The 20,364-nt window shown below is 33.3% G+C and overlaps 1 protein-coding gene across 5 annotated transcripts in view; it reads left to right on the forward strand.

Moving 5' to 3' along the window:
- The window catches only part of SCLT1 (sodium channel and clathrin linker 1), a 164,267-nt gene that overhangs the window by 73,922 nt on the left and 69,981 nt on the right, over nt 1-20,364 (forward strand). For all 5 annotated transcript variants that reach the window (XM_031466073.2, XM_031466080.2, XM_064496004.1 and 2 more), the window contains 5 exons: nt 4,485-4,662; nt 7,247-7,345; nt 10,439-10,510; nt 16,531-16,605; nt 18,488-18,633. In XM_031466073.2, coding sequence (XP_031321933.2) covers nt 4,485-4,662; nt 7,247-7,345; nt 10,439-10,510; nt 16,531-16,605; nt 18,488-18,633 — 570 coding nt within the window. The remainder of the gene's footprint in view (nt 1-4,484; nt 4,663-7,246; nt 7,346-10,438; nt 10,511-16,530; nt 16,606-18,487; nt 18,634-20,364) is intronic.

The following is a 20,364-nucleotide window of genomic DNA, read 5'->3' on the forward strand; positions in this document are numbered from 1 at the left end:
ACAGACTGGTGGTTGCCAGAGGCAGGGAGGTAGGGGGGGAGCAAAATAGGTGAAAGGATCAAAAGGTACATACTTCAGTTTTAAAAGAAATGAGTCATGGAGATGTAATGTATAGCCCGGTGACTATATTTAATAATACTGTGTTGTATATTTGAAAGTTGCTAAGAGAATAGATCTTAAAAGTTCTTATCACAAGAAAAAAATTGTAACTATATGGGGTGATGGATACTAACTGGACTTTGGTGATTATTTCAAAATATATCAAATATCAAATTATGTTTTACACCTGAAACTAATACGCAGTTGTCCCTCAGTATCCAACAGGTTTTGGTTCCAGAACCCTGTGGATACTAAAATCTATGGATGTCCAAGTCCCTTATATAAAATGGTGTAGTATTTGCATAAAACCTGCACATCCTTGCATATACTTTGAATCACCTCTAAATTAATTACTGATACAATATAAATGCTGTGTAAATAGTTGCTGGTGCATGGCAAATTTAAGTTTTTCTCTCTGGAACTTTTTGTAATTTTTTTCCAAATATTTTTAATCTGTGGTTGGCTGAATCCATGACGTAGAAATTGCCGATATAGAGGGTTGACTATAATGTTTTATGTCAATTATATCTCAATTTAAAAAAATTAAGACACCAAAAAGTAGATAGGTAGTTAGGTGTGTATAGATGGACTTACAGTCTGACAGACTTACTGTATTATGTTTAGGCAGTGAGCTGACTTTTTCCTTGGACAATCCCCAGATATCAAAAACTGGGGGTGCTCTTTCTTGGGCCAGTTTCTTCAGGTTGGGATCCATCAGTCTTCTGCTGCGGGCTGGGAATGTAAGTGCACAAGCCTGAGTGTATTCCAAAACTGAGGAAAGATTCTGGGGGGTAATATTGTTCCATATGCAAGCTTTAATTCAGCACCGTGGGCTTTAGTATGTCTCCTCACCCCAACTTTACTTGAAGTGATAGCCTCTTGCTGTATACTAACAGATACATAGATCTATGAGTTGAATCTGTATTAAGTGAAAGTTTCTGTTTGGCAGTCTAGCATATTTATTAGGATCGCTTACTCTGGACCCAAACTGACTTGAGTTCAAGCTCCAGCTTCACCAATAACTAGATCAATAACCATGGGCAAGTTACTTACCCTCATTGTATGTAAGTTTCTCTTTGTATAAAATAAATATAATGATTTAAGCTCCCTCATTGGCTATATGATACTAGCTTCATATCTACCTCATAGGCTAATGATATAACCTGTTTCATAGTGTTTTTTGAAAATATTGAGGATTATGTTTTCTTAATTTAAAAAAATTTTTTATTGAAATACAGTCAATTACAATGTGTCAATTTCTGGTGTACAGCACAATGTCCCAGTCTTGTATATACATACATATATTTGTTTTCATATTTTGATTATGTTTTTCTTTAACATATGTAAAGTACCCAGTACAAAGTGTGTTCTTACAAGTGTTTGCTATTATCATTGATGTTGTTGTTGTTGTTGCTGCTGTTGTTGTTGTTGTTGTTGTTGTTGTTGTTATTATTATTATTATTATTATTATTATTATATTATAAAGAGGGAACTTGGCCCAATTTTAGTAAGTTCCAAGAAAGGATTCTTATAAGATTTGGCTGTAGAGCATGTAGAAGCGCCTTTATGAGAATAAGAATAGTAGTAATACATCTTCTATGTTATAAAATTATGGAAACCTATAAATTATGAAGCTGATTATCTGAAGCTACTTTCCTGTAACTCTACTCCTAACACCAATCTGACTTTTCAGAGCCAAATGGTTACTGGATCTGCCAGACTGTTAAATACATATGAAACCTTTATTTGCAAGGCTTTTTCTGACATGGGTGAGTGTCAAGCTTGAAGACAAGAGTCAGAGAGTTTTGACTGAGGATTGGAATTCACCAAGTCCTAAACAGAGTTTGCCCTGTTGAGCCCCATGGGCTTTTGGAAGATGAAGTTTGCATAAACTCTTCATGAGTCTACCTCCTCTACCTGGCCCCCAAGAGGCCATGGTGAAGCAAATGGGTGAACTGCTGCTAGTAAAGTGTCAAATGTCCTGTACCTCTGTGGGGAGATGGCGATTGCTTCAACATCTACCACCATGCTTTAACCAAAGTAAGATGGAATGAATAATGTCATATACGTAAATCATTGAAGTATGAGAGGAGTGAATTCCATTAAAAGGCAGAGACTTGCAGATTTTAATTAAAAAGCAAGTCCTAGTAATATGTTACTTTAGAAAATACCTAAAAAAAAGAATAAATGAACAAAGATACTGAGAAAGGAAGGATGAAGAGGATCTGTTTTAAATTTTAAAGGTTTTAGTGGAGAATATTAACAACTATAAACAAGAAAACAAGAATGACAATATCACACAAAGTAGAGTTTAATGATAAAAGCACTAAACAGAATAAAGAGGGACCTTATCTAATGAAAAATGGCACCATTATGAAAAAGATACAACATTAATAAATCTAAATATGGCAGATAATAGGACAGCTAAACATGTAATGCAGAAGTTAGGAAATGCAAGGGTGATTTGATGAAAATACACTTATGGTTATTATTTTTGGCCATCTGCCTCTTACCTTCCTACAATGTTTGGGGAATTCCCCTCTTCATTGGAGACCATCCTAATCCTGTGATGAAGTTCCAGGCATGTTCCCTTACTATAAAGCTTCAAACTTGGTTCTCCAGCTCTCCTAGTGAGTCTGTGAATTTACCAATATCTTTTTTTTTTTTTTAATAAACTCTTTATCTGCTTAAATTAGAGTTAGTCTACTGCTGGCAACTAGGAACTCTGGCTAAAATACTGGTAGACTTTAACTCAGTTCATTCAGAATTAAACAGATCTACCCAGCAACAACAACAACAAAGGTTTAAAAATAGAGAAATTAAATAAAAGTGAGGCTGAGTCCTCTCAATTTCTAAAGCTGGGAAAATGTCAGGTGTGCTGGAGCAGGGATGCTTCCTCCTGGAACTCCTGTGTTTGGGTGTGGGTAGAAAGGGTGGGGAGAGAATACAGAAGGCTTCTCCTGCCAACACTTAGATAAAAGAAATGCTTGAAAAAAAACAAAGAAAAATATATAATGTAAGAGAGAATTGTCTTATCTGACATCAGAACATGTTATAAAGCCACTTAAATCAAATTAATATGATTTGGGCATAGAATAGACAAATAGGTCAGTGAAACATGACAATCCATAAGGAAGTCATAATTTGCATATTTTCGTTCTGATACGGAGTTATTTCAGTTCATCAGTTACTAATGGTACTCATGTAACTAGCCGTCAATCTGGGAGACAGGTAAACTAGACTCCTTCCTTATAGAACATTCAGAAGTAAATTCCAGATTGATTAAAGATTTACAGGTAAAAATATTAAAGGTAATTTTTCAAGGAATTCTAGGAGATGACATTACATTTATAAAAACTGAAATCCCAGATGTTGGGGAAAAAAGGTCAAATTTAGCTTTGTTAAAGGGAACATTTTAGTGTAATAAAGATATCCTAAATAGAGTCAATAGGCAACAACAGAAAGGTAGATTTGGGAAAAATATTTGCCATATAGAAGACTGAGGGTTAGTATCTTAATATTCAAAAAGTTCTTATAAAGAAAAGCAAAGTAAATAAGCCATCAGAAAAAATGGGCAAAGGCTATGAAGAGAAAATTCAAAGAAGACAAATCACATAGCTAACAAACTTTTAAAATAGGCTTAAATTCTCCAGTATTTAACAGTGAAGAGAAGTTACATCCATCAGACTAGGAAGGGAAAGAGGTTTGGGATGTATTGTTTAAGGGGATTTTTGTAAGATATTATTGAGTAAGAAAATCAAATGCAGAAAAGGGTGTATACTATGATCTTAATTTTTATAACATAAAATATTATGTTTAAAAACCAGTGGATAGATGTATATATACTGTGTATGTATATTTAAATGTATACTGTGTCGGTATAAAATGATATGTGTGATATTATGAACATGGAGAAAAATATTCAAAGATATACATTAGTAAGTTAACATGAGTTACTTGGGTAGAGAGTAGGAAAGGGGAATCAAGCAAAGATAAAAATAGACCATATAGATAGAACAACTATTCTTTAAGAATTTACTTTATAACATTGTCATGTAACTATATGAGACAGTATGAGTTAACACAAGTAGAAAAGTGTAGAAAATGTAACATAATTAGTGTTAGAATACCTAGGCTTAGTCTTTGTCCCACTGCTCATTATTCATATGACCTTAATCAAATGTTTAAGCTCTCTGGGTCTGTCATTCTTTTAAATGGAAATAATGAAACTTATTTTACAGAACTTTTGAGTGGATCCAATGAGAAGATACATGTGAAAGTAACTGGAATAATGCTTGTCCTGTAACAGATGCTCTGTAAATCTCTTGTCTCCCTCCTTCTTTTTAAAAATATTTAACTTTTGCGATGTGACTATTAATTTTTAGGTTATGTGTGACAATCCAAGAAGCTACCCAATTAAGAGCAGAAAAAACACATTTGGAAAAACAGACCACAGAGTTACAAGCAAAGTGCAATGAATTAGAAGATGAGAAATATGAAGCTATTGTGAGAGCCAGAAATAGCATGCAACTCTTAGAAGAAGTTAACCTTCAAAAAAATCAGGTAAGAAAAGTAATAAACATGTTTATAAATAAGTAAAATAGGTAATAAAATATTTAACATTCCCCCTTGTGACCTGATAGTAAGGAAATCAATAACTACAGAATAAACACAGAAAAATGAAAGTACTATACTCATCATTAATAGACATGCTACACTCTTGATGTTAAGACTTAACATCATAAAATATGATAAAATGTCAACCTTCTCTGAAAACTTTCATATTAGAGTTTTTTTTTAATGTCTGCAGTTCTTATGTAACTAATCTTCATCCCCTGTAGTCTCATACTTTTCAAAAAATCTGTTAAAGTACTTTACTGCAGCATGTGTACTCTATATATTTTATTCACTTGCATGAATCTTACTCATCTTTATTTCCGCTTTGTCACCTGTCCAATTACTCTAATAGAATAGAATCTTAATTGATGGGAATTAAATTTAGCCATAAAGATTTATTAACTGGAGCCTTCATGTCACCATGCTGTATTTTTTAACCCTCTAGATATTGTGATTACTGTGCTATTGCATATCATAGTTTTCATCTTGTACCACTTCCATATGAATGGTATATAATTTATAGAAGTCACAAAGTAGATAATTTGTTTTTAATGTTGCTGCCTCTCATTAAATTATTATTTCATTTAACCAACATTTATTGAATACCTAGTATATGCATAGCACTCCACTGGGAAGTATGGGGAATACAAAGGAAATATTTTGTTTTATTTATGCTTTCTTTTTCACATAGTAGACAGTTTTCCAAGAGCACTGTTAAAAACAAAATAAGCTATAAGTTGCATATTAAGAAGCCACTAAGATGTAAAAAAGAAATAATTATCCAAATCTAAGCTGTGGGAATGTTTTGGTACTTATTACACCTTTCAGCTAACATTCCCACCTGTGATCTGAATACTGTTTCTTTAGAATGGTTGAAAGGTGCAAAAGAGACAAAATGTTCTTGGGAGTTGCTCTAAACACCTAAGTTAATTAGAAAAATTAAGAGCAGGGCAAAACTGTTTATCTCTTCCCCCTGAAGCCTAGTCATATGAACATTCTTAACATCAGGTCACAAAGGTGAACATTTTGTGTGTAGCACGATGGACAGAGAAGGTAGTAGTGACACTCACTGCCTATCCCACAGATCTTCTCACCCAAGTCGTAGGTCAACAGACCTTTACAGAGGCTATTTATGGCCACGGTATTAAGTTCCCTCTTGACTTGTTGCTTAATTGCCAGAGGGTTCCCACCTTCAGTTGTTTGTTCCAAGAAGTCAAGGGTTCTTTCAGCCAATCATACACATAGGCAAGAAGCAACCTTAGTATAGTTTCCTTATGAAGCTTCCCTTTTCCCCATTGTCCTGTTCTCCCTGAAAAGGTTGTGACATCAAAAGAGCAATTAATTCTCACTAGTTTACCTATTTAAGCGGGAGAAGATTTATTAAACAATAAAAAGCAAAGATAGGAACATGTATGGTATCTTTGGAAGACAGTGGGGTCAAAACAAAGAGCCACTTACCTTGTAATGATATTTAAAAAAAAAAAAAATTCACTCAAGACTAAAATCGGAGGAATTCCAGGCTCAGGAAGATCCTTGGACTAGAGATGTAAATTTGGGAATTGTCAGCATATAAATGGTATTTTAAAACCATGAGATTGGATTAGCCTACCAAGGGATGGATGCAGTTAGAGAAAAGAACCAAGGACTAAGTCTTGGGTAGTTAAGTATTAAAGAGGTTCAGGAGAAGAGGAAGAAACAGCAACGCACACTAAGAAGAAATAATCAGTGAGTTAAGAAGAGAACCAATACTGTGATGCGCTAAAAGCCAAATAAAAAAAGTAAAACAGAAATGAAAGTAATCCATTATCTCAAGTGCTGCTGACAGATATATAAGACAGTTACTCAAAATTGGCTCATGGGTTATCAGTATAGAGATCATTGGTGGTGAAAGCTTTATTGGAGTGAACATGAGAGTTTTAGAGATAAGCAAGTGTAGACTTCAGAGGAGTTTGCTTCACAGGGAAGCAAAGAAATGGAGTGTGACTAAGAACAGAACTAGGATTGTAAGAATATTTTGTAGGTGAAATATTTTGTAAATGAAAATGATTGGATAGTTAGAAATGTCATAGAGATGAAGTAGGTAGTGTCTACAGTAAAGGAGGTATGAAGCAACAAGGGACATAATTTGAAAAAAAATAAATAATGGAAAGAAAGGGAAACCGAAAAGATTTTTCTGAGAATATAATATTTAAACTTGATTACTTATTTTGTATAGGGAATAAAAGAGAAAGAAAATTCAAAAATAATTCTAAATATCCAGCTGTAGAGGTCAGAAGAGTCATGGCACTGCTTGAAATGTCGAAGGAAAAGAATAAATTTTTGGTTAAGACATGGTCAGGTGAGGAGTTTAGGGAAAATAAATGTCATTCATAACTTAGGCAAGATCTCCAAGTGGAGATGTCTCAGAAGTTTTGAATAAGATATATGCTTTCAAGAAAGTGATTAGTGGATAAGTTTTTACCCATTTATTATGTTATCTTTATTAATAATGATGCAGTCTATAATAACATCAAATTATTATTTTCTGAAGGCTCTGCTTGAGGAAAAGCAAAAAGAAGAAGATATAGAGAAAATGAAAGAAACCATTTCCCGGCTTCTGCAAGATGCCTCCGTAAGAACCAGGAAGGAAGTAAAGGATTTTTCATTATATTTAAAATCCAAAATTTTACAAAATTTCACAGCTTAAGACTAAATACTACCTGAGGTTTTGCCTGATTGACCTAGCTAATTAATTATCAGCTAATTGCATCAATTGTAGTAAATTTCCAATAAAAATCATTTCAAGATGGTAGCTCCTAACATTTGAGCTAGAGTGAGGCAGAGGGAATGGATAGGGGAAGTGGGAAGGAGAGAGATTTAGGCTAGGAATACAGTGCAGATTAACATACCTGAAACACAAAGTTAAAAAGAAAGCTCGAAAAGAAACTTAGAATTCATGAGAAGTAAGAGAAGAAAACCTACTGTTGTTTGCAGTATCTTAGAGTCTTGGGACCAGAGTACCAGAGAAATCTGCTTTAACCTCTTATTTTATTGGTAATGAGACTGAAACCTGTGAGAGGTTATTGACTCACTCAAAATTATATACTAATTAAAGCCAGAACTTAGACTCATGCCTTCTCTTGGCTATAGTGAGCCCAGCGTTGTTTCAGTCACATCATGCTGATACTTGTACAACTTATGAATTGTGGTGGTGTTTGCAATTCCATTATCAAGACTAAATCTTATATTTTTGTGTTAAAGCAATGATTTGGTTCTTGGTTAGAATTGTGAGCCTTATGAAAGTTAAAACTATCTTGGAAATACAAGTTTGCTTTCATATAGAAAGACAAAGAAGACATACATTTATTTGCCTTTTCCTCTGGTACAGATATGAATTAATTCGTAAGCAGTGTGATAAAGTTTGAAAGTGTTAAGTGACTTTAGGAGGAAGAAACCGCAAAAAAATATTTTAAAGATGAGAAACTGAAAAATAGAGTAGCTAACTAACTTGCTTAAGATTCCACCTCCAGGAAGTAGCAGAACTGGGTCACAAATGCAGTTCTTGATTCTTGAGCTCTACTCTCAATCACTGTGAGAAATTGTTTACCATTCATTTTGTATTGTTTTTATTTTTAGGACTTTTCAAACCCATAAAAAGTTTGAAAGAGCTGCATAATGAACACTTATTTACCTCTTACCCAGAAAACTCTTAGTATCTTGCCACACCCATTCCATCTCTCTTTACATACATATGCATTTTTCCTTTTTGCGAAATATTCACACATAAGCCGGAGGTCTCATGACTCTTCATCTTAGCATCTTTTTCCCCAGAAAGAGAGCATTTTGCTACACAACCACACCACTATTACCATACATTAAAAAAATCCATATTATTTCAGTCTAACTTAGATTTCCCTAAAATATTCTTTATGGCTGTTTGTCTTTTTAAATTCAGACTCCAGTCCATATTTATACATCATTGCACTTGACTGCTGTATCTCTGTAGTCTTCCTTGATTTAACCAGTCCCCTGCCTTCCTTTGTATATGACAAAGAATCCTTTGTGGAATCCAGGCCAGTTGTCCTTTAGAATATTCCACATCTGGATTCACATGACTGTTTCATCTTGACTAGATTTAGGTCATTTCTGGCAGAGCAATGTGTATACCTACCTCCCACTTCATTTCATTAGGAAGCTATAGTGTCAGGTTGTGTATTGGTGATGCTAAACTTGACCACATTATTAGGGTGATAAGACTAGATGTCTCCATTTTATACTTTATAAACAACTGGGGAAGGTGCCATGTAGGTATCCTTTTCCACCAAAATCTTTCATCCAGTGGTTTTAGCATCCATTGATAATTCTTGCCTGAAATAAATATTTTATGGGATAATTAAAAACAATTACATTCTAATTCTGTCAGTCTTTCTATACATTTATTAGCTGTCAATTTTTTTGGTAAAGGAGAGTCCTCCCCCCTTTTTTAATGTCACTGTGGATTCATGGATCTTTCTTATTTTTTTTATTTCATGAGCCATTACCATCAGTCTTTTTTATTCTCAAATTGTCTCTAGCTTTCTTGCATAAATAAGGGCTCTCTCTCATCTTGTACTTTCCCTGCCTCAGACCAGGAATCATCCAGCCACTTTTTGAAAAAGCCTTGGTTTTTTTTAATTTGACATTTTTGTCAGAGACATGAATTAGCAAAAGCAGAAATTACTGTTTTCATTTTTACAGTAATAATTACATTAAAATGCTCTCCTACATATTTGTAAAGGCTATCTATGAAATTAACAGATGATTAAAAAACTAATACTCTTTTAAGATGAGCTCTTACAGGATAGGTAGGTACACTGTATGTTCCTCCACTGGAGAGAACAAAGATGTTAGTTTTTTTCTTACCTATGTTTTTTCTTGTGTGGGCAATATTATTTTCCTCTCCTAGGTAGATTGAAGTGAACTGGTTTTTAAAACCTCATCAGTTAAAAAAAAATAGAACTAACATGCTTGCTTTTCTCCCAAGCAACTAAGTGGTCGAGTTTTCACTCCAGTGAATTCACTGTATAATTCACTGTATTTTTCTTGCCACAAAACTATTTTTTAGAAATCTATTACTTTGTCATTGTCTGGCTGAAATTAGGTAATTTCCCAAGATAAAATTTATAATTTGAGACAGAATCCAAACTAAAGCCTGGGTTTTTTTAATTCCTAATCTTGTATATCCTTTCTGTAGGAATCCCTGTCCTATTCTTGGCATTGAGACTACTGTAACTTTGACGGTAGTTTAAAATATTGTTAATGACATATATTTAAAATAGATTAATACATTTTGTGGCTTTTAATGATAAAAATGTTTTATCAAACTACTCATGTTGTGAGAACTCTGATTTTCTTTTTTTTTAAACATTTTTTATTGAGTTACAGTCATTTTACAATGTTGTGTCAAATTAGTTTTTATTTCTAATATGGTAAATTTTAATAGAGAATCCATTATAAAGACAAAAATCTGTTTTATAGTGTAAAAAGATAGTAAGACCAAAAAGTTTGACAACCATTGTCCTTTAGAATGTAGCATCCTATTCACTTATTTCCACTGTCATGGTAAATTCTTGACTTTTTAATATAGCATATGCTTATCTATTATACCCTAAAAGTTATACTTTTTTATCAAAATCATTATCATAAGTGTTTTATTAGATGTTAATTATTCTATGGTAGACCTAATAAATATCTTAATTTACAGGTTATAAACGTAAGAAAACAATATTCTGTACAGATTTCTCGACTAACAGAAGAACTTTCAGCCCGTCAAATGGTATGTTAGAAGACTATATTGATACTTTCTTCTGAATATTGCTTATTTTAAAGGTCAAGATACATATTTTCAGGCATTCATTTATTCAGAAGATACTTATTAAGCCAGAAACTATGCTAGATGCTAGGAAAAGAGTAAAAATCATCTGTAGTCTGTGTGTGTGTGTGTGTGTGTGTGTGTGTGTGTGTGTGTGTGTGTGTGTGTGTGTGTGTGTGTGTGTACGCGCGCCAAGTGAAAGGTAATTAGGTTTATTTATACGTTTTTTTTCAGTGGAGGTACTGCGGATTGAACCCAGGACCTTGTGCATGCTATACATGTGCTTTACCACTTGAGCTATACCCTCCCCCCTGGTCTGTCATCTTGAACTTACGATCTAGTAGGAAAGATGGATGGCATTTATCACCTTTTACTATGGTTACCTTTTTTGGACAAAGAATGTGCAGATTACTATTGAAGCATCCAGCTACAACTGCTACCATATGCTGGGTTCACCTGGGAGACCAGGGAGAAAGGAAAAGTATACATGACAGCAGGAAGGATGACAGACAGTCTTCCCAAAAGAAATGAGTTCTGAAGGATGAGTAGGTAAGGAGGAGAAGAAAGAGTACTTGAGTGACTAGAGGTGTGTGAGTAAATATATAAATTTAACTTGAAGATTTGATGAAATGGAATTTAATAATCTTGCTAAGGGCATAAAAGTACATGAATTTCCAGAGATTGGGAAGATATTTTCAACTTCACAAACTCTTATCTTTTCTGAATCTCTGTCACTTTTAATCTTTCTTATAAAATTTAGCGATGAATTATGTTTTGTAATAAATATTACACAAGTTCTCTCTTTCTGTCTCCTCATCTTCCCTCTCTCTGCCTCCTTCTCCCTCTCTTCATGAAAATCTTATCTTTCCAATTAGATTGTAAGCACTTCAAAGTAGAAATGTCATGTGTTCCTTTATTTTCCCCCTTGCCTAGTACAGTATTTTGCACAATATGTTTTCAATAAATATTTATTGACTGATATTTAAACACCTCTGAAAGAAAGATCACATCTTTTTCACATTCTGCAAACTGTGAATGTGGAAATCTGGTATACACAATGGGACCTTCGTCACTGTGTATAGGTCCTGAGAGTAATAGAACAAGAAACAATGTTACTTTTTGTTTACTGTCATTTGTTTTAACACTAAAGGAACATTAAGTAAAATTAATGGGATGTAGTATGGCAGATTAGTCATGTCTAGTTCTTTGTTGTGTTTCGGTTTTACTTCCTCTTCTGTCACCTTGCTGTTTTGCTTGTTCTCCTACATGGACTGATTAGCTATCAAAAGACTCATGGCTTTGAGGGGAGGGATGTAGCTTAGTGGTGGAGTGCGTGCTTAGCATGCACGAGGTCCTGGGTTCAATCCCCCCAGTAACTCGAAAAAGATTCACAACTTTGAAGAAGGGTTTTATCCCAGTCTAGGATTTTTTAATAGATTCTTAACTTTGGAAGGACAAGAACATTATTTCTATTTAGGAATGTGTGCTAGATGGAACCTGCAAGGATTTAAAAAATAACTCATAACTGTGTAGCAACCAGAGCTATATAAACTTACTTTAGTGTAAAAAAATTTTTTTTAATTTCAGATTATTACAAAAGGTGCTTCTAAGGATTTATAGTAAAACAATTGTAACTCATAGCTAAGTGGATTTTTCTAAAGATATTAAATATTATCGGATGTCATGTTGGTTCAGTGAGGAAAACTGTACTAATTGAAGTCTTTGAAATATTAGACATTTAGAAATATGTTTGAAGGAAGACATGTTCAACTACTTTAAAAAGCACATTTTCTCAGGAAACTCAGATTACAGGTTGAGGCATAATAACCTGGCATCAATTACTGATTTCTATTCTGCAGTGCCAGTTTTACCACCTGTGCTAAAAAGATGAAGTCAGGGAGGGAAGGAAGCATATTTTAACCCCAAACTAAGTCATGCTTGCAGGAAGGAGAAAATCTTGTATTTTAGTTTACTGTACATATTTTTTGGTAGTTTTACTAAAAGGCCAGAGCCAGTCTATCTCAAGCCATATTTCTCCCTTAGGAGAGCAGCATACACAGGTATAGTTTCTCTTAAGAATACTTAAAGTTTTAATTCTGCCAAGTAGCTGAGATTTCTGTTAATCTGTAGCAAATGCAGAAGAAGATTGGTTATAAATGCCCAGATTTTTGCAAGTAAGATAAAAAATTCATTATAATCTTTTTTTGATCCATGAATTTTTTGAAAGTCTAATGTTAAATTTCTAAATACAAGGATATGTGGACATCTTTTAATTACTGACTTATAATCTGGTTAAGTAGAGGCCACAGTCTATGTGATATTTATTTTAATATTTGTTGAGACTTCCTTTGTGATACACTATGGAGGTATGATTTTGGAAATACTCCATGAGTACTTAAAAAAATGTCTAGTAGCATTTGGTCGTATCTGCCCAAAAGGTAGGAATACTGGTGGTGATTAATAGCAAATATCTGTGAAAGCCTTTTAATAGTCATTTTAAATGTTAGCTTTACTATTTAGTGCCTTTCTAATAGAATTTTTATATCTCTCCATAAAGATTTCATCTTTTCTGTCTCATTTTAACTTCATTATCTTGGGTTAAACAAATATTCAGCCATCATCATTTGGCAGTTAAATGGTGGACTGGGTAAAAAGGGTTGCATAACATATTTATAACATACCTTTCTTTTATATGCTACTCACAGACCAGAAATGTGATCCTGCCTTGTAATTAATATCTGCATTAAAAATCCTTTGAGAATCATATAAATAAATGCAGAAAAAGCATTTGACTGAATCCAGCACCCATTTATGATAAGAACTCTCAGTATACTAGGAACAAAAGGGAACTTCCTCAGTTTGATAAAGAATAGCTACAAAAAACCTACAGTTATGAAACTGAAAACTTTCGCACTAAGATCAGGAACAAGGCAAGGATGTCCCCTCTCACTACTACTTTTCAGCATCATACTGGAAGTACTAGTTAATGCAGTTTGCCACCCTCAAAAGGAAATAAAAGGTATACTTTGCAGATAACATAGTTGTCCATGTAAAAAATCCAAAGAAAAAAGGAGAGACTTGGAACAAAGAAGTGATTATAGCAAGGTTGTAGGATAAAAGATTAATATACAGGTCGATTGCTTTCCTATATACCAGCAATGAACAAGTAGAATTTGAAATAAAAACCTAATACTATTACATTATCACCCCCAAAATTAAATAAATGTAAATATAACCAAATATATAAAATCTATATGAGGAAAACTACAAAACTCTACTGAAAGATATCAGAGAAGAACTGAAAAAATGAATGAAGTACATGTTCATGGACAGGAAGATACAATATTTTCCATATGTCATTTCTTCCCAACTTGATGTATAGATTTTTTACAATTCCAGTCAAAATCACTGCAAGTTATATTGTGTATTTTGGCAATCTGATTCTAAAGTTTCTATGGAGAGGCAAAAGACCCAGAATAGCCAACTCATTATTGAAGAAGAGGAACAAAGTCAGAGGATTGACACTGTACCAGACTTCAAGAGTTACTCTAAACCTTCAGTAGTCAAGACAAAGTGATATTGGTGAAAGAATAGACAAATAGATCAAAGGAACAGAATATAGAACCCAGAAATAAACTCACATAAATACAGTCAGCTGATCTTTTACAAAGAAGCAAAGGCAATACAATGGAGCAAAGATAGTCTTTTAAACAAATGGTACTAGAACAATTAGACATCCACATGTAGAATAATGAATCTAGACACAGACCTTACACAAAAATTAATCCAAAATGGTTCACTGACAAAAATGCAAAACACAAAACTGTAAAACTCATCTAAGATAGCATAGGAGAAAATCTAGATAATCTTGGGTTTGGCAATGAGTTTTTAGATACAACACCAAAGCTATGATCCATGAAAGAAACAGCTGGTAAGTTGGACTTCACTGAAATTAAAATCTTCTTCTCTGTGAAAGACACTATCAAGAAAATGAAAATTCAAATCATGGATTGGGAGAAAATATTTACAAAAGGCATATCTGATAAAGGGCTGTTACCCAAAATAATTCAAAGAACTCTTAAAACTCAACAGTAAGAAAACAAACAACTTGATTAAAAAATTGGCCAAAGACCTTAATAGTCACCTCACCAAAGAAGGTTTACAGATGACAAATAAGCATATGAAAAATACTTCCAAATCATATGTCAAAATGCAAATTAAAACAATAATGATTGTAAATCAACTATACTTCAGTAAAAGAAATAAAAAATTAAAAACTTTAAAACCTTTTAAAATTAAAAAATAAAATCAAGCTATAATGAGATACCACTCATTACACCAAGTAAGTGCCAGATACACTTATTAGAATGGCCAGAATCTGGAACACTGACACCATCAAATGCTGACAGAGAAATGGAGCAGTAGAACTCTCAGTTGCTGCTAATGGGAATGCAAAATGATACAGCCACCTTTGAAAGCAGTTTGGTGGTTTCTTAGAAAACTAAATATACTCTTACCATAGGATCCAACAGCTGCATTCTTTTGTATTTAGCCAAAGGAGTTGAAACTTATGTTCACGTGAAAACCTGCTGATGGATGTTTATAGCAGCCTTTTTCAGAATTACAAAAAGGGGTTGAGGAGGATAGAGAGATGAATAGGGGCATAGGCAAAGCACAGAGGATTTTTAGGACCATGAAATTGTTCTGTCATTATAAATTTCTCCAGACCCATAAAGTGTACAACACCAAGAGTGAACTCTAATGTAAACTCTGGACTCTAGGTGATAATATTGTGAGATGTACTTACATCAGTTTTAACAAATATACCACTACATTGCAGAATGTGGATAATGGGGGAGGCTATGCATGTACAGGGTCTGGAAATACAGGGGAAATCGGAGACTTCCCCTCAATGTTGCTGTGAATGTAAAACTATTCTAAAAATAGTCTGTTAAGAAGAAAATCACACAAAATGACTTATGAATGTAAGAGAAATCGCAAATTTCATACCATAAAGTGCCTTTTCATAGATTAGTGATTTATATGAATATATGGAACATTAAATTTGCATTTCTTATACACTGACAGTTCTATCTTAATAAAAGATAAACTTAGATTAACCCTCTAATTTATAACATAGGGCTAAAGATCTTCATTATAATCAGAGTTAATTTTTGGTCACAATTTAGAAATTTATTTTAAACATTAAAAACATTGATACATAGTACTTCTGTAAAATAAAGTTATGATAAAAGTAATTGAATATTAATTGGCAATATACTGTTAGCAAAGCAGATTCATCCAAAGCATAATTTACAATCAGTAGAAAATAACCACATCCATTCTCAAAAATAAATAGCAAATAACAACTGTGAAGAACTAGTCATTATGATGATTGTTTTTAGTTTTCGTCTCATTTGCAAATTTTGCATTTTATTGACTAACTAATATGCTTGCTTGATTTTACTGATAAAGCCCTTTTGAGCCAGAAATGTTTTATGTCCATTGGCTGTTTATAAGTTTTGCAACAGAAAATTAGCTATTCTAGAATTTATATACCCATACGCCTTTTAGGCCATAGGTTATCCTATGGTGGTGTGCCACTGACCTGTTCTGTTGTCTTTTAAAATATGTGATAAGAGAATATGAAAAGGAACACTGTAATATGAGAAGGGGGTCTCATTTATTTATTTTTTCCCCTGGAATCCCTCAATCTCTATTATCTACATAATATGTTCAATTAGAACTCCTTGACATTCTGTCCTGGAGGTGATTTCTGAAATCCTGAGATAGGTAACTCTTTAAAGGTTGAGGGCTTTTTTTTTTTTTTTTTTAAATATATATAATCGATATGGTCCTGCTGTATACAATGTGTATAAAGTGTGGTATTCCTGTTATAAACAAATCATTTTACTTTTCCATTTTCCTCATTTTTCTTAAGGTTTTACAGATATATTTATTTACAATATGATTTGAATTTATAGGAGTGTGCTGAAAAACAAGACCAAATTGATCAAGCCATTAGGGAGAAAAAATCAGTGGAAGAAGAACTAGAAAAGGTAAAGAGAAAACAGAAAAAATAACTACCTAAAACCCAACTGCAAATATTCAATATAATTTTCTGCTTTCATTATACTGTCTACTAGCAACCCCTTTATTATAAGTATTCTCTTGGTGAGTGCTTTTATTTGCTTGAAAAATATTCAGAATCTGCATTTAAATACTGGTATTGCCTATATTCATTTCTTTACAAGAATGGCCACATTATTTGAACTTTTTACTTAAAAGTATAAATTTGACAGAGTAGCTATATTTCTTGCTTAGAGCTTATCCTCATTTTGTCTTTCTTATCTTTTTAAATTCTCTGCCAACTCTTACTGGGTTTAGGCCATCTATAACTATAACATGTGTGTATATCCAAAAAATTATAATACTGCTATAATTTTAACCTTTAAAGTACAGATTTTTATTTGTAGTTAGGAAAAATATTTACCCCAGTGACATTTGAGAAAGAATATTGTGAGAAGTCTAAATTTAAAGTTTAAAATATATTTCTTATTTAAATGACTTTTTTTTATTAGCAGTAAATATCCCAGTCTTTTAAAATGCCTTGGGGTGGGGGAAAGGCTAAATTTGATTCAGCACATACTGTGTTTGAGATGCTGCATTAGTAACTTTCATAGAGAGGTTAAGTAACTTCCCCAATGTTAAAAAATAGTAAATGGTAGAGTCAGAGTTTGACTTTCAAAGAAGAGCTATGTAGCATAAAAAACCTTTGATGTATCTATGACAACATCAGATTGTAAAAAAGTAATTTACAAAGCATAATATAGTGTATAGTCCCATTTGTGTAAAAAGAAAAAGAAAAATACACATCATGTTCAAGTTAGACCCTTCATGGTCACCACTGTCCTGCAAAGTTGATCTCTTCTGAGTTTCGATCTGTTACGGAGTAGGAACAGGTCGTATTTAGATTGTAACCTGACATACCTCGGTGTTTGAGTGAAATTTTTTTTTAATATCACATGGTATAGGTTAAGGAATAGGCTTTATTGGGGAAATATAAAACCCACAAGGCTAAAGGCAACAGGTAAAGAGAAGTCACAGCTTTTTCTTCTCCCATGGTTCCACAGACAAGCATGCTACAGTCAAAGTACTGCTGAGACTGCAGTATAGGTCTATATTTTAGTAGCAGGACACTGGTATGCCAATATTCTGTCTTTTTGTAGAGCAGGAGTGACAAAGCAGTCTTGTCAGTGGGAGAAGACACAGGTTACTTGGCCAGGCAGTTTGGATTTAGAGGGTTCCTGTGTGTAGGGTTTTGCTGAAAATGTGAGCTGCCTAGCACCTAGAGACCTTGTGAATCATGGGATGTTACAGCCTTTGTTGTAAGTGGAAGCCCAGTCTCACAGGAAGCAGAACATGGGTATAACCACTTCTGCTAGGGAAAGGGAAACCATTTCAGCTAGATCATCTTCTAGTTAACATAGAGTGAGATTCTGGAGTCACTTGCAGATAGTTCTTCTCATTGCACCACAGCATGTATCTGTACTGTTGAATATTGCAATACAGAATTATCTTGAAGGTATTCATTAAAGAATCAAAGCATTTGTCTCTAAATGGTGACACTTAAGAGTGTTTTTTTTTAACTTCAGCTATTTTACATCTCTTTCTAAAACATTAAAACTCTTTAAAAAGCTTACAATGAGCATGAATAATTTCAAAATTAAGTAATTATTTTATGTTATTTTTCATCATCTTATTTTGTAAATGTGAAGTAACCAAAATTAATTATTGATATGTTTTAATGTTACAGTGGGAACAGATGAACACATGATCATGGATTTTTATTTCTCATCATTTATTTCAGTTTCTAAACTGTGTAATTTCTTAAGACAATTTCCTTCTGTAAGGTAGTATACATATAAGCCTCTTCTGCAGATTTACCATGAAGGCAGAATAAATGAAAGTGATTACAGAAAACTGGAAGAAATGCACCAAAGATGCCTGGTTGCAGAGTGTTCAAAAGATGATCTTCAGCTAAGACTTAAGACCGCAGAAAATAAAATCAAACAACTTGAAATGAAGTAAGTTACTCTTTTGGATTTTCAAAATTCAAACAATTTTGGACAGGTTTTATTTTTATACAACTCATAATTATATATTATGTTGAAAAAAAGACTGTTTCGGCCAAACAATTTTTTTCAAGATTATTTTTGAAAACTAATTTCTTCAGGAAGAAATGATTTAACAGTACTGTACCATTTTATTTGAAATTTCTTGTTTCTGGCAGTTAAATAGAATGTTCATGAGATCTTTTTTTTTTCATGGTAACTGTACAGCTATTAAGGAGCTCACTTATAATTATTGCTTTTATACTCAGTTTGTATTTATATTTCTTGAGGTATTGAGTAGTCAAAAATAATCCATCATGTTTATGTATTTCATTATTTGTTAAAATGATAAACTTATAATCTGTCATATCCACACTGAATATTTCTGTACCTTCCCCCCCAGATTATTACTTAGTATAGTAAATCTTGCTTATTTTAAGTTTTATGAAGTCTCGATCTCTGTTATAAAATATGTTTAATAGATACTTAAAAATAAAGAGGAGTGATATCAGCAATATGGCAGAATAGGAAGTCCCCAGCCCATATCCCTCTGCAGAAACAAATATTTGACAGCCATCCATGGACAAAGTGTCTTTGTGGGAGCTTTGGGGTCTAAGTAGGTGGTTGCAAAACCCCAGTGGAGCCCCAAAATGAGGAGGCAAGCCTGTGCACCAGTGGCAGGCTCCCCAGCTGTGGTCCCATGTATGAACCCAAAGCAGCCCCATCTCTCTGTGGACCTGGCTCTAAGCCTGCATGCCCAGTCCTGCACCTAGCCCCTTCCCAAGGGACCCTTGTAGGTACTCTTAGTGATTCAAAGAAGTAATCAAAAGGGAAATCAAAAGTTGAGACAAAAATAGAAACAAAATACACCAAATTTATGGGATTCAGCAAAATCAGTTCTTAGAAGAGAGTTTATAGTGATAAATGCCTACATTAAGAAAAGAAAGATCTCAAATAAACAACCCAAGTTTATACCTCAAGAAACTAGAAAAGGAAGAAAAACCTAAGCCTAAAGTTAGGAGAAGGAAGGAAATACCAAAGATTAGAGCAGAAATAAGTAGAGAATTTTTTAAAAATAGAAAAGGTCAAACTAAGACTTGGTCTTTTGAAAAAGTAAACAAAATTGACAACCCTTTAACTAGACTAAGAATAAAAGAAGACTCAATAAATCAGAAATAAGAGAGGAGATATACCGGTGATACCACACAAATACAAAGGACCATAGGAGACTACTGTGAATAATGATATGCCACAACAAATTGGACAACCTTGAAGAAATGGATAAATTCCTAGAAACATACAACCTTACAAAAGTAAATCTGAAATAGAAAATTTGAACAGACCAATTATATTAAGGATATTGAATCAGTAGTCAAAAACCTAGGATTTTTGGAAAGTTCAGAACCAGATGACTTCACTGATGAACTGTACCACATATTTAAAGAAGATTTAATGCTAATCATTCTTAAACTCTTTCATAAAATGGAATAGGAAAGAACATTTCCAACTCATTTTACAAGGCCAGCATTAGTCTGATACCAAAGCAAGAAGACACTATAAGAAAATAAAACTATAGGCTAATATCCCTGATGAAGATAAGTGTAAAAATCCTAAAAAACAAATAAAAACTAGCAAACCAAATTCAAGAATGCATTAAAAGGATCATACACCATGACCAAGTGGGATTAATACCAGGGATGCAAG

The sequence above is a fragment of the Camelus dromedarius genome, chromosome 1 (genome assembly GCF_036321535.1).
Source record: "Camelus dromedarius isolate mCamDro1 chromosome 1, mCamDro1.pat, whole genome shotgun sequence".
Lineage (NCBI taxonomy): Eukaryota > Metazoa > Chordata > Mammalia > Artiodactyla > Camelidae > Camelus > Camelus dromedarius.